A 14,604-nucleotide genomic window follows, 5' to 3' on the forward strand; every position below is an offset into this window, starting at 1 on the left:
TTCATCCTTTTCCCTGGGTCCACCCAAGATGGGATATGAATCCAAACTGGCCGGAATTGCCCTTTAATATAAAATTAATATTTATGCAATCATGCCAAATGCTTCATACATTAGTCAAAATGTTGTTGGTTAATTTATATATATATTATATTCCAGGTTTCATTAATGTTACAGTCACACCGCAGGATATTTGACATAACCTTCACATAGGCCCTAAATCTTAACAAAAATGTTTCTTCTCATCTAAGACTAATATGAAACATAAGGTATCACATCTTCTTTCATTGACATTTATTTTTTAAAGGAAAAATGACAGTTTTGTAGGTTTTTAACCAATGTTACGAAAAAACAAGGCGTCACGTCTCCCACCCTAATATATTTTTTGCATTAGGTGAAAATGTGGTGGGGATCTATCAACAATATATTTTTGAATTACCGGTAGGTGAAAAAGTGGTGAGGATAAGATAGGTTTATCTCACTACTGGTATGGACATGTCCCTTCAATCCACACCTAAAATTACACCCATGCATGTGGAACAGTACTTTGGGTAAATTTCTGCACCTTACTGTATGCATTGAAGCTGTAATTTCGCTGCATGTGTCTGCCCATGCTTTATCAAGTCCCCTCCAACAGGCGGCGCCAGATAGCTGTGGTGGTGAAGTGGGCGAAATGGGCTCGCTGCCTCTTTCCGACCGTCCCTGAACACACCAGACTAGTTTGTACAGACATGTTGACCACCCAGGAATTAGATTTAGTTTGCTAACCAAGTTTGGGCTCTACTGGAGCACGTGTGTGTGTGTGTGTGTGTATGTGAATCTCTGTGGCTGCATGCGGCTTGGTGGTTAACGTTAGGTTCGTATTCTCGGAGACACTGCAGCTTCTTGTTCTAATGCAAATCCATTTCTGTCTTTGACACTCCTCGTTCTCTGCAGTGAGTGTGTTGTTGTGTGTGGCCGGGTGCGAGCCTTGCTGTCTTCAGAGCGATCATGGCTACAGTGACTGTTCCTGCAAACACCAGTGTGTTTCTGTTGGATATAGAAGGCACCACCACACCCATCACATTCGTTAAGGTAAAGTCACTTTGTTCTTCTTGCATGCAATCAAAGAGCTAGAAGGTTAGCACAACCCAGCTAACACCACTAGCTATTGTACAGTTTATCAGCTAGCTTTGCTTTAGGTGTGTATGTATGTGTGCGTGTGTGTTCATGCTGTTGTCTCTTGTCACACAGGACATATTGTTCCCATACATCAGAGAGCATCTAGAGGAATACTTGTCAGATCACTGGGAGGAGGATGAATGCAAACAGGACGTGCATCTGCTAAAGAAACAGGTAACTGTCCATGCAACGCTTTGTTGGGCACTATATCAACGCCAGTTAGCTCCAATAGGCTACTGCTAGCACTATGTGGAGGCACATGGCCCGACACCATTCATCACAAGTATTAATGCCATAGGCGCTCCAGTGAAAAGCAGCATACGAGATGGTCATTTCGTGTCTGCATCTGCATCTGCATGTTTAGAGCCTACTTTAGTTCTGAATGCCAAGGCTGTATAGATCTAACTACTGTGCCTAGTCACTTTGGTCCCCGTGAATCAGTTTGACACCGACCAGGAGTGACAGCTCCGTGTAATGATCATTGATTGTTGTTGTTGAGCAGTGACCATGGGTTATTGCGCCATCACATATCTGACAACATTACCACACGCAGATAATTCAGGCTATCACTGATGTATCATAGTTATTATTATTCTAATGCAAATATAGGTAGAAGGAAGGACAGTTGTTTGACCATGCAATCGGGAATGCACAATCACATCATAGATTACACTGTGTGCTGCATTAAAGCCTGGTTCTCGACCTTTTTTGGCACGGGACCCCATTTGACATTACAAATTTATGGGGATCCCATACGCGTTTTCCCCATGAACAAAACAAAAACAGTACTTGTAGGTTAGGCTATTAAACCCACAGATATTTCTGAAAGGGCGTGATTGGCGTTCGAACCAGAATATTAATATTCTGGTTGAAACGCCACATACAAGTATGGTTATTATTAATATTTATCAGTATTTTCACACCCAGACATTTCAGGCGACTCCATTTGAATTCCAGTCGACCTCATATGGGGTCCCGACCCCAGTGTTGAAAAACAGCCGCATGCAATAGCTTCCGGCCAGAGCCCTGTGCTGTAGTTGTGTTTACAGCTAATTAATGTCCGACTGTACTGCTACTGCCTGCCCAGTCTCCAAATGTAATTAATGGGAGCCAGCAGCCAGCCAGACACGTGCATGCTGTGGTCTGAGGACATGCTGATGATCATGTCCAGTCCATCCCTGCTGCTTGTGGCCTCTTGTCTGCATGTCGCCACGCCTCCGTAGAGAAAACAGTGAAGTTTTCTGGCTTTTAACATTGGCCAGGGGTGGAGAGGGAACCTACCTGACCTAGGCAGAGCAATGTTTTGGGGCGATTTGAATTGTGCTTTTGCGAGATGTTGAATAAAATCATGAATGACCTTGAGCCTTAAAATCATGAGGCTACAAGCCAATAGGACATGAAGGGAGGAACTATATTGACTTGTACCCTGACACTTTGCTCACGCACTCTCCTCTCCTCTCTTCGTCTCTCCCCTCTTCCTCACCCACTCTCCCCTCCTCTCTTCTTCTCTCCCCTCTTCCTCACCCCATTCTCCCTCCTTCTCTCCTCTCCTTTTCTCCTCTCTTCTTCTCTCCTCTCCTCTCTTCTTCTCCCTCCTTATCTCCTCTCCTCTTCTCTCTCCTCTCCTCTCCTCTCTTATCTATCCTCCTCTCTCCTCTCTTCTCCTCTCCCCTCCTCTCCTCCCCCCTCCACCTCATCTCCCCTCTCCTCTCTTCTCTTCTCCTCTCCTCTCTTATCTCTCCTCCTCTCTCCTCTCTTCTCCTCTCCTCTCCTCTCCTCACCCCTCCTCCTCTCCTCTCCTATCCTCTGCTCTCCTCTCCTCTCCCCTATCCTCTCCTGTCCCCTCTCCTCTCGCCCCTCCTCCTCTCCTCTCCTCTCCTCTCCTCTCCTCTCCTCTTCTCCCCTCTCCTCTCCTCTTCTCCCCCACCCTCCCCATCCCAGTCGGAGGAGGACCTGAGGCAGCATCGAGCGTGCCCGGTGGCGTGTGCGTCCCAGTCGGGTCAGACTGATGAGGAGAAGGCCATAAGGGAGGTGGTGGAGGGGGTGCTGTGGCAGATGGCAGCCGACCGCAAGACCACCGCGCTCAAGCAGCTCCAGGGACACATGTGGAGGGCAGCCTACGCCACAGGGAGAATACAAGGCGAGTAAGTGACCAACACACACACACACACACACACACACACACACACACACACACACACACACACACACGTGGAGCGCAGCCTACGCCACCGGGAGAATACAAGGCGAGTAAGTGACCAACACACACACACCGCATGTTTATCATACATACATACATACATACATACATACATACATACATACATACATACATACATACATACATACATACATACAGTACAGGCCAAAAGTATGGACTCACCTCCTCATTTAATTAATTAGGGGCCAAGCAGCGAAGCTGCTCAGCATTACCCGCAGCAATTTATAGGTCCCCAGCCCCAACCCTTTAGCGCCACCAGCTAGCCAAAGTTCCAAATACATTTCTGTTTGAAACTTTTGAACTGCTGGGTCAATTTTCAAAAAACTTGGTATCCCTGCAATCCTTGGGCAGAGACGAATCCAATGACGTAATTTTCCGCCTGGATAGTTTTCCTGCCATTTTGAATGTTTTGAAAATCAATAAAAACGCTATTCCTCCCTCAATTTTTGACTTTTTTTTCTGAAAATCTGTATATCTCTGGACTGAGCCTCAAAAAATGTACGCCTTCAATTTTTTATATATGGGTGGTTGACGTTTAAGGGCGTAACGCAAAAAAAAAAAAAAAGTTTTTCAAATTCCTGAAAAAAATGATGGATAAAAATTGGAAAAAAAATAGAAAAAAATAAAGCACTTAGTGGTCTGTGGAATTTCACCTTATTTTTTGCCATTTTTGGGAAAATGTGTCCTGCATCAACACATAGCATAGGCATGTCACACCGCAGGAAAATGGAGTCACACCACAGGGAATTCACTGCATTATGGCCATTTTAATCCTTTTGTATACATGACTGACATCTGAGCTCATGCTAACTTGATAATGATATTGTGTTTAATCTTAATAACTTATGTGTTTTCATTAATGAAAAAACTTGTTTTCCTCCTATAAGAGCAGTCACACCACAGGACACCATAAAATGAACCTAAGCATTGCGTGACAGAAAGATTGCAATATGAAGACATATTAAGAGGTTAAGAGTCACCTTAAACTTCCACAGCACTCTCCAATAACTGAGGTACTGACTGGTTAGGAGCCAGTCTTTAAGACCCTTGTAGTTGGCCTTGCAGCTGCCCATTCACAAACATTGACATACATGTCACCCCACAGGACGCAATTTGTGTTACGAAATTGAACTTGTAGTTAATATTACTGTCTTGAGTTTTTTCCACATTCACATATCTTAATCTAAAGTTAAGATTTATGCAATCATGCCAAATGCTTCATACATTATTCAAAATGTTGTTGGTAAATCTATATATTATTATATATTATTTCATTAATGTTACAGTCACACCGCAGGAAATTTGACATATAAACCTTTACATAAATCTTAACAAAAATGTTTCTTCTCATCTAAGACTAATATGAAACATAATGTACCACATCTTCTATCATTGACATTTGTTTTTTAAAGGAAAATAACAGTTTTGTAGGTTTTTAACCAATGTTACGAAAAAACAAGGCGTCACGTCTCCCACCCATATTTTATTGTTTGGTCGAGACAGCCAATCAAAAACGGCCTAAAAGTCTCCAAACAGGAAGTGAAGTCATATCTTGGGAACCCGTGGTCACAATCTTCTTCAAATTGTCACAGTCATCCTTATCTATCCCATGATTCACCAAAAAAAAAATCAGGTCGCTAGCTCAAACTCTCTAGCGCCACCAGCTGGTCAAAGTTTTAGCTACATTTCTGCCTGTAACTTTTGAACCACATGCTCGATTTTTAATCTGGTGGTACTGATAAAATCCTTGGGCCAAGACGAATCTAACGCACTCTATGACATCATATCCGCCATAATAGAATGTCCGCCATTTTGGATTTGGTGAAAATCAATAAAATGCTCCTCATCTTTCAAATCTAGTCGGGTTGTCACAAAACGTGATACATGTGATCTCTGGAGCACTCTGAAGAGATCCCCAAAAGGGTTTTATTACATCTTGTACCGTTTGGCCGTGACAGCCAATCAAATTCCTCCTAATAGACGCCAAACAGGAAGTGAGGTCATATCTCAGCAACCCATAGTCAGAATCTTTTGGGAATTGTCACACACAGAGTGCATCTTAATATGCCACCTTGCCTCCTCCACTTGCGCTTGTCTCCTCGCCCCGCCTCCTGGCCCCTCCTCCGTGGAGAAAACGATAAAGTTTCCCAGCTGTCAGCCTAGCCACAACAACTTTTGAGGGACTGTTTTTCATTCACCATCCCAATTGCAAACGAGAAAAAGACTCTACAATTGAGCTTTTGCAAGATATTGAAATATAATGCTGTTGTCAGTGATGTCATCATGACGAGAAGCGAGTGGAGGAGGCAAGTGGAGGAGGCAAGGTCCCATATTAAGATGCACTCACATTCTTGGCTATCCCATGACTCCCCACAAGAACTTTCAGGTCTCCAGCTCACACACTAGCGCCACCAGCAGGTCACACATCAAATTTTGAGGTATATTTCTGCTTGTAAAAATTAGCTATGCATGTCTCTGACAGTCTGCCTGGTCAGCTCTTTCCGTTGCCATGGCAACTTACGCGGACTTACTGCTTGGCCTCGCATTGCTGCTTGCAGCTGTATTTCTCTTTATTTTTGTGGCTTTTTAAAGAACATAATACATTTTCAGAGAGGGCATTATTTCTGTGCATGAACACATGTATAATTTTTTGCTTAACAAAAAAATGAAATATATATAAAAAATAAAAACTATTATTTATAAAATATATTTAAAAAATGCCAAACAGTGACGTCAACACAGCAAAACTGAGGGCCCCACATGTTTCAACAAGCTTATTTTTCTGTCTATTTTCAAGTAAAACCCCAGTCATTCGAGTCCATTTTAATTTATACAAGCAATACAAGACAGATTTTCTTGATCTGATAATAGGTCACTTGGTCAGCATAGCTGGTTATCTAGGTGAAATAGTGATACAAAAAGTAAAGGTAAAAGTGAAAAACCCTGCCACACATTCCCTCCAACACAGGTTTGACCTCTCTAAGTAGCTGGCTGTGACTCAATATCATATCAAGAAAATGTCTGTAAAATGCTTGTATTGGCAAGTGTTTAAAACTAAAAAAAACCCTCAAAATGCCAGTTCTACAATTCTAGTGAGTTATTGGAGGACTTTAATGTTCAATTAGGATTGACATGACTGTCTGGGCATTTTTATGTGAAAATAGACAAAAATAAGCTTATTGAAATGTGTGGGGCCATCAGTTGTGCCGTGTCGACGTCAGGTGGATAGACAACTGTCGTTGCTGTTGGACAACAGCTATAATTATATTTTTTGGTAAGTACGTAATTCTCCATGTGTTCCTGCACAGTTTTGATGCCCTGCATGAAAATACACAATGAAAATCCACGAAAATAAAGAGATGGCATAAATGAGAAGGTGAGTCCATACTTTTGGCCTGTACTGTACATACATACAGGTGTTACAGGTTGAGGGTTGTAGGTTTGAATCCCACCCTCAGCTCTCCCTACACCTCCATCCATGGTTGAAGTGCCCTTGACTAAGGCACCTAACTCAACACTGCTCCAGGGACTGTAAATAACTCTACGTCGTTTTGGATAAAAGTGTCAGCTAAGTGTAATGTAATGTAATAGTAAGCTGTAGAGTCTGCAGTGTTAACTGCCCTTCACACCCTCTGACTGCTGATGCTGCTGCTGGTGTGACTGACTGTGCATATCCGCTACTTACTTCACAGATCAATAATTTCCGGATTAATGGAACAAACAAACACCCTGCTGCCATTAAAAACCCTTCTAGGGATGGGCATTAGCATATTAGCTTTGGCTACACATACTATGATGCTGTGCTATAGGGAAGGGCATTGGAAATTAGCTTTGGCTACACACAAATGCTATGATGCTGTGCTATTGGGATGGCGGGCATTGGAAATTAGCTTTGGCTAAACATGCTATCTTGCTGTGCTTTAGGGATGGGCAAATTAAACAAAGCATTACTTTCCCATGAAAGAGTTCGGATTTTCATTCTGGAGTGTAATTAAGCAATATGACCCGAGTGGGAGGGATGATGTTGACGGATATCATCCCTGGTGTGGTTCGGCCATAGGCACGAAGCCGAAGGCTGAGTGCCGTCGGCAATCACACCAGGGATGATATACGTTAAACATCATCCCGACCACGAGGGTCATATTGCTTTTATACAATAGTTCAATTGCCAACAAAATACCAGAATAAATGTTCGAATTCATGTTTATTAGTTACCTTCATCATACTTTGTTTACCTGCTCCGCTAAGCAAAGTAGTTCCGAATTGATTATGGTTGCTATGCAATGACGAGCTGACAGCGCCAGCGCGTAAAGTTCCATGAAACGCTGTGAAGTGCATTTCTGTGTGGACTGCGAATGGGCTTCGCTTAGCCTACTAAAATGATGCATGATAAATGAAAACACTGTGCAACTTCAACATTTTAGTAGATGCCTACTTTTATAAGCCTTTTGGCCGACATTGATTTTCACGTTTTTGTGGACCACAAAACTTGCTGATAGCTGCGTAAAGACACACCTCGTCTTTCCCTCTCCAGTGCCGCATGAGATCCGAGCGCTGTTCTCACACGCACAACCACACAAATCAATCCCTTGTAGGCCTATGATATCCCGATGTCTGCTTTAGGCTACTGCAGGCTACAACTTTGCCTAGGCTATCAGCAAAGTTTGCCATCCACCATGTGCAAATCAATTAATAGTAGCCTACAAAGTGGGCATCTGGAAGCAAGATACCGTGTGCCATGCAATTTAAAATGATGGCCGCTTGGAACTGGAATGAGTTGCCTTTTAGTTTATTGGGAGGGAAAACGCGAACCCATCTCGGGTTCGCACCCACATCAGACGTTTGCCTATGAAAGTGTTTCAGCAGCAAAGTTTTAGCCTGCAGTATTAATTGATTTGCACGTGGTGGATGGCAAGCTTTGCTGATAGCCTAGGCTGTATTTTAAAGCCATCTCTTCCTCGTCATTCCCTCTCCCGCAGCGCAAATGAGATCCGATTATAGCGGTTCTCATACACTGCAGGAGACTGACATAGCCTTTCTGTAGCTGTGTCGAAAAAGTGTCAAAGTCCCGCATATCTCCCGTTTGAAACTATCTTCCGTGTATGAACAGATATTTAACGTAGGCTACATGTGTTAGATTGCCTTCAAAAGACTACGAAATAGAGGTCGCAGAGGTGTGCCAACTTCCCAGACAACTGCACTAGAATCAGATCACTTCTTTCCTCTGCCAGAATCCAAATACCAACGGGGATAGGCTACGCGTCTCTGTCATGCGGGCGTGCGTGCACTAGGGTGCATCAGATGCCCCCTATGAAAAGATATTGCCTTGGCCCTATAGTAAAAATGTTCTACACCCAGTAGAAACACACTGTGTAAAATATTTTGAAATTTGGATGAAGTCTACCGGGGCCACCAGCCCCATGAAAATACAAAATAATGGTGATAGTCAGAATCTTGGAATAGAAATGGACATTTTGCTGCATAAAGCTACCCAATAAAAAACATATTGTCTCAGCTCTGTGATAAAAATGTTCTATGCACAGTAAAATCACTCTGTGTAAAATATGTTGAAATTTAGATGAATTCTACCGGGTCCACCAGGCCCATGAAAATACAAAATAATGGTGATGCTGATGGGCAACCTGGATTCCAAAGCTGAAGTCCAGTGCCACATATTCCAAATGACATACCTAGTTTTACCTTTCCAGTTAGGGCAATTGGACAGGTAAAACCAGGTAATTTGAAATCTGTGGCACTGGATTGTAGCTTTTGAATCTAGGTTTGCCATTGTCTTAAAACAGAGGTGGACAAACCGCGTGACACATTTGCCCCAGCCAATATAATGAACCAGCTGAGCCTAATTACCACTTAAGCCAGGTTGATGAGGTAATTAGTGAGATCACCTGTATTGGGAGCACAAACAGAAGGAATATCTAAGCAGGTTGTGTATTCAGTCGATCCACTTACACAGACTTCAGTCTCAGGACAGACTGATGGTCAAACTGCTATATTTAGGCAAATTTGCTCTTTTGCAACACAATATCAATTCCTTGCTGCCTTGGACCACTGCTAGTATCAAGCAAGAGATTGCAAAGCTGCATGACTGTTATATTTGTGTGTTTCACCTGTGGGCCTACTATTCATGCAGGAGCATCTGTACTAAAGCTGTGAATGTTCCTTGGAGTGCCTAGGCTACAAAGCAGTCAATACAACTTCTTTATCCCAATTACTTCTTTATCCCATCGCCTGTGGTAGTATTTCACTTTACTCCATCAGATGAGTACCATAACTTACCTGGGAGGCCCTTGGCAATGGACTCTGGACCTGGTGATACCCATGACATACCTAGAAGCCACTTAAGTACAGGTTTTGGGAAGCCACTCTTTCCAACATCACATACAGTTGTATTGTATGTACTCTATTGAACTACTGCAGGGATTTCTTTAAAAAAACACAGGTCATTCCAAGGAGCATTCACAGCTTTAGTACAGATGCTCCACCAGGTATTAACAGCTACCTGTACAATCCTGTAGGCCCACAGGTGAAGCACACAAAAGTCATACAACTTCGCAATCTCTTGCTTGATACTGGCAGTGGGTCAGCTGGTTCATTATATTGGCTATATTTGGAATATGTGGCACTGGACTTTGGAATCCAGGTTGCCCATCACTATCACCATTGTTTTGTATTGTCATGGGCCTGGTGGACCCAGTAGAATTAATCTAAATTTCAACACATTTTCCACAGAGTGATTTTACTGTGCATAGAACATTTTTTTTATCACACAGCTGAGACAATATGCAGCAAAATGTCCATTTCTATTCAGGGCTGGACTGCACGATAAATAGGGCCCGGGCACTTTTGGATTTAAGGGGGCCCCCTCATTATTATTAGTGCCGCAGAACTGACTCACCGGTGGGCCCCGCACCCTCATGGGCCCCTATTTTCAGTAATGTAAAAAATAAAAAAATGGGGGCCCACGAGGGTGCGGTGCTCACCGGGAAATGCCCGCCATGCCAGATGGCCAGTCCAGCCCTGTTTCTATCCAAGATTTTGACTCACCATTATTTTCAATTTTCATGGGGCTGGTGGCCCCGGTAGACTTCATCCAAATTTCAAAATATTTTACACAGGGTGTTTTTACTGGGTGTAGAACATTTTTACTATAGGGCCAAGGCAATATCTTTTCATAGGGGGCAACTGATGCACCCTAGCGTGCGCCCAACTTAGTCCAGCATTGAACAATGGAATAGAATGATGGTGAGTTCAAAATACGCGGCCCTGGTTACATTCACTTTCTCCGCAGTAGACTATGAGATAGAATGATGGCGAGTTCAAAATGCGCGGCCCTGGTTACATTCTATCCACGGCGAAGTGATTATTAGTTGATGAGTCTCCGAGGATGATGTCCACCTAGACATCATCCTCCTTACCGACGCGTAGAATGCCAGTAGAACGCGTCTCATCCAATCAGATATCGCAAAATAAATTGACCGGATCTAACTATTGTATAAATTCTAATATCACACAAGATCTGCTATAACATGGGGGTGCCATTCTCATATTCTTTCCCTGCTGTGTGTGTGTGTGTGTGTGTGTGTGTGTGTGTGTGTGTGTGTGTGTGTGTGTGTGTGTGTGTGTGTGTGTGTGTGTGTGTGTGTGTGTGTGTGTGTGTGTGTACAGGGTGTACCCGGACGTGGTCCCTGCCATAAGAGCTTGGCGTCAGAGGGGCATGAAGATCTACATCTACTCCTCAGGCAGCGTGGAGGCCCAGAAACTGCTGTTTGGATACTCCATAGAGGGAGACTTACTAGACGTAAGCACTTTAGATAAAATAATAATAATAATATAATATTAAACTCCTGTTTGGATACTCCATAGAGGGAGACATACTAGACGTAATCACTTTAAATAAAATAATAATAATATAATATTAAACTCCTGTTTGGATACTCCATAGAGGGAGACTTACTAGACGTAAGCACTTTAAATAAAATAATAATAATATAATATTAAACTCCTGTTTGGATACTCCATAGAGGGAGACTTACTAGACGTAAGCACTTTAAATAAAATAATAATAATATAATATTAAACTCCTGTTTGTATACTCCATAGAGGTAGACCTACTAGACGTAAGCACTTTAAATAAAATAATAATAATATAATATTAAACTCCTGTTTGGATACTCCATAGAGGGAGACATACTAGACGTAAGCACTTTAAATAAAATAATAATATCATATTAATAATATAATATTCGATTTGACACCAACGTGGTAATGTAATGTAATGTAATACGCATGTAATCCCCTGTGTGGTCCTCAGCTGTTCGACGGCCATTTTGACACCAACGTGGGGGCGAAGGTGGAGAGCCAGAGCTACGTGAGGATAGCGGAGCGCATCGGTGTTCAGCCCCAGGACATCATGTTCCTCACCGACGTCACCAGAGGTAACTAATAACTAACGCTGCTGTGTGTGTGTGTGTGTGTGTGTGTGTGTGTGTGTGTGTGTGTGTGTGTGTGTGTGTGTGTGTGTGTGTGTGTGTGTGTGTGTGTGTGTGTGTGTGTCAGATACAACCATTTCGGTTACCGTCGCTCGCTGGTGCGGACGTGCTATAAACATGAATTGTGTGGAATGTTGTCTAGAAATTTTTAAAGAACTCTGCTTTCAGACTATGTACACTTGTATGTTAGTTTTATTTTTGAGTTTCAACAATTAAGTACACTTTGACTTTTTTTTTTACTTTTGAATGGAATTAGTAATGGGGGGCTAACCAACATACAGACTAGGAGGCTATTTGTGTCATGACTGCAGGTGCACATGTGCAGTATGTGAGATACAGTATGTAACGTTGTCATGGTGATGCATTGCTATTGGCTGGCTTGATGGATGATTGACGGCTGCTCCTGATTGGCTCCTCCTGTGTGTTCTCAGAGGCCAAGGCTGCAGAGGAGGCGGGGCTTAGTGTTGCCGTGGTGATGCGTCCTGGAAACATGGAGCTTACGGATGAGGAGAGAAGCCACTACACGACAGTCACCTCCTTCGGCCAGATAGCCTGACTACACACACACACACACACACACACACACACACACACACACACACACACACACACACACACACACACACACACACACACACACACACACACACACGGCACCATTATGACCTCTCACGTCTGTCCTCTCAGCAGCAGCCCCCCCCCCATGTGGTGTTTTTATGTGGTCAGACACTGCGTAGCAAAATGACAGAAATGCAGCATTCGAGAGAGTGTGTGTGTGTGTGTGTGTGTGTGTGTGTGTGTGTGTGTGTGTGTGTGTGTGTGTGTGTGTGTGTGTGTGTGTGTGTGTGTGTGTGTGTGTGTGTGTGTGTGTGTGTGTGTGTGTGTGTGTGTGTGTGTGTGTGAGAGAGAGAGAGAGAGAGAGAGAGAGCAATGCAATCACAACAATGTCCTCAGTGGTCTTAGCAGCTGTTTACACGTATGTGGATATTTCTGAAAGTGCATCGGTTTGGCCTTGTGTTAACAAGTAACCAGAGTTTTCGAATGAGCATTTCAAAACTCCCGTTTGTGGGGGGATAAAACGAACCTATCACAATGGAGTTTTCATTTTCATCCACATGTTGTGTTTATACATAAACGGATTAAAAATATACGCATACATGTAATCTGCACCTCAATGTGCCAGCTCTCTCATGTCCTCCTTCAGTATCAGTGGAAAAGATGTGAGCAGAGGTCCCCACAGAGACCTGATACTGTATGATGTCAGCAGAGGTCCTGACAGAGGTGTCAAAAGTAAGAATGAATTTGTGGTGGAAGTACAACAGCAGCGTGTGATATTACATACACCATTCACGGCTTTGTACCAAATGGGATAGATCGACTAAGTTGTTACTGAAAAACACTAAAAACCTAACAAGGACCCACCACAAACTTTAGGCAATCAGTGCGCTGTGAGTCAGCTGATCATATAACGAGTACACAGGTCTACTCGTTATTACTAAGAAATAAGTTACCTATGTTGGAAGGAAACCGTGTCTTTTTTACTTTTACTGTTGACACCTCTTGTCCCGGCTGTTGAACCTCAAGGCCCACGTGCCAAACACCAGTCCAGTGGCAGTCCAGAGTCCTAGAGGAACTGTAGTATGAATTCAGAAGTAGTCTTGACGTCTTGACGTCCAGTGGTAGTACGATATGATGATGTCTTGTGTTGGTGGCTGTTTTTTGCTCAGTGGAGATGGGCGTCGAAAAGTAGGTTAAAAACTCCCATATCTAAACACATCTGACCTACAAAATAGTAGGACCAGGACAACCAAATAGCCAGATTAAAAAAAAAAACAGGATTTGATGGTTTTCACCCGAAACATCACAGAGAGAGAAAAAACAAATCCTGGTTGAAACAGGCTATTTTCTTTTTGATCTCGTTATGCAGTTCTGCCCCCATGTCCCAGGTCTCCGCAGGACCCAGGCCACATCCCTACCTCAGTGCCAAGGAGAGGACGGGAGAGTATATATGGAAATGGACCCCCTGCCATGCCAGTGTAGCTAACTAGTGCACCCCCACCTCCTCATCAATGCCAAGGAGAGGACGGGAGAGTATGTATGGGAATGGACCCCCTGCCATGCCAGTGTAGCTAGCTAGTGCACCCCCCACTCCCCCACTTCCTCATCAGCAAGGAGAGGATGGGAGACTAGATATGGGAATGGACCCCCTGCCATGCCAGTGTAGCTAGCTAGCGCACCCCCACCCCCACTTCCTCATCAGCAAGGAGAGGATGGGAGACTAGATATGGGAATGGACCCCCTGCCATGCCAGTGTAGCTAGCTAGCACACCCCCACCTCCTCATCAGCAAGGAGAGGACGGGAGAGGGACCTCTTCATCCCCCCCCAGTGTTGATAAACGTTAGTGTAGCTAGCTAGCCTCCTCCCCCCCCCAGTGTTGCGAAACGCTAGTGTAGCTAGCTACCACACCGCCTCCTCATCCCCCCACAGTGTTGAGAAACGCTAGTGTAGCTAGCTAGCTAGTACACCCCTGCCTCCTCACCCCCCCACAGTGTTGAGAAACGATAGTGTAGTGTGGAGCTTCCTCAGTCATTCTTTCCTAGGATCCAACATTACCTCATAGGGTGCATTCCAATATGCGGACTCCCGTCCTTTGTCTGTGCTTGTGCCCTCGTGTTTCGCTGACGCCCCGCTTCCGTGGAGAAAACCCTTACATTTCC

At 43.8% G+C, this 14,604-nt stretch overlaps 1 protein-coding gene across 2 annotated transcripts; it reads left to right on the forward strand.

Moving 5' to 3' along the window:
* The first annotated feature begins 659 nt into the window (after positions 1-659).
* On the forward strand, positions 660-13,055 carry enoph1 (enolase-phosphatase 1). Of its 2 annotated transcripts, XM_063210734.1 has the most exons (7): positions 660-853; positions 934-1,071; positions 1,231-1,332; positions 3,100-3,302; positions 11,063-11,195; positions 11,709-11,832; positions 12,318-13,055. In XM_063210734.1, the coding sequence occupies exons 2-7, from the start codon at positions 988-990 to the stop codon at positions 12,440-12,442; spliced, it is 771 nt and encodes a 256-aa protein (XP_063066804.1). In that variant the 5' UTR covers positions 660-853; positions 934-987; the 3' UTR covers positions 12,443-13,055. The 2 variants fall into 2 exon arrangements, with proteins under 2 accessions (XP_063066804.1, XP_063066803.1); XM_063210733.1 differs by having other exon boundaries at positions 660-1,071.
* The last annotated feature ends 1,549 nt before the right edge of the window (positions 13,056-14,604 follow it).

This window comes from Engraulis encrasicolus, chromosome 11 (genome assembly GCF_034702125.1).
Source record: "Engraulis encrasicolus isolate BLACKSEA-1 chromosome 11, IST_EnEncr_1.0, whole genome shotgun sequence".
Taxonomy (NCBI): Eukaryota; Metazoa; Chordata; class Actinopteri; order Clupeiformes; family Engraulidae; genus Engraulis; species Engraulis encrasicolus.

Bases quoted from the DNA above. Each gene is read 5' to 3' on its own strand.
- enoph1 (XM_063210733.1), top strand. From the start codon at position 988: ATGGCTACAGTGACTGTTCCTGCAAACACCAGTGTGTTTCTGTTGGAT. The intron at 11,196-11,708 runs GTAAGCACTTTA...TGTGGTCCTCAG, and splicing joins TAGAGGGAGACTTACTAGAC to CTGTTCGACGGCCATTTTGA. The intron at 11,833-12,317 runs GTAACTAATAAC...GTGTGTTCTCAG, and splicing joins CCTCACCGACGTCACCAGAG to AGGCCAAGGCTGCAGAGGAG.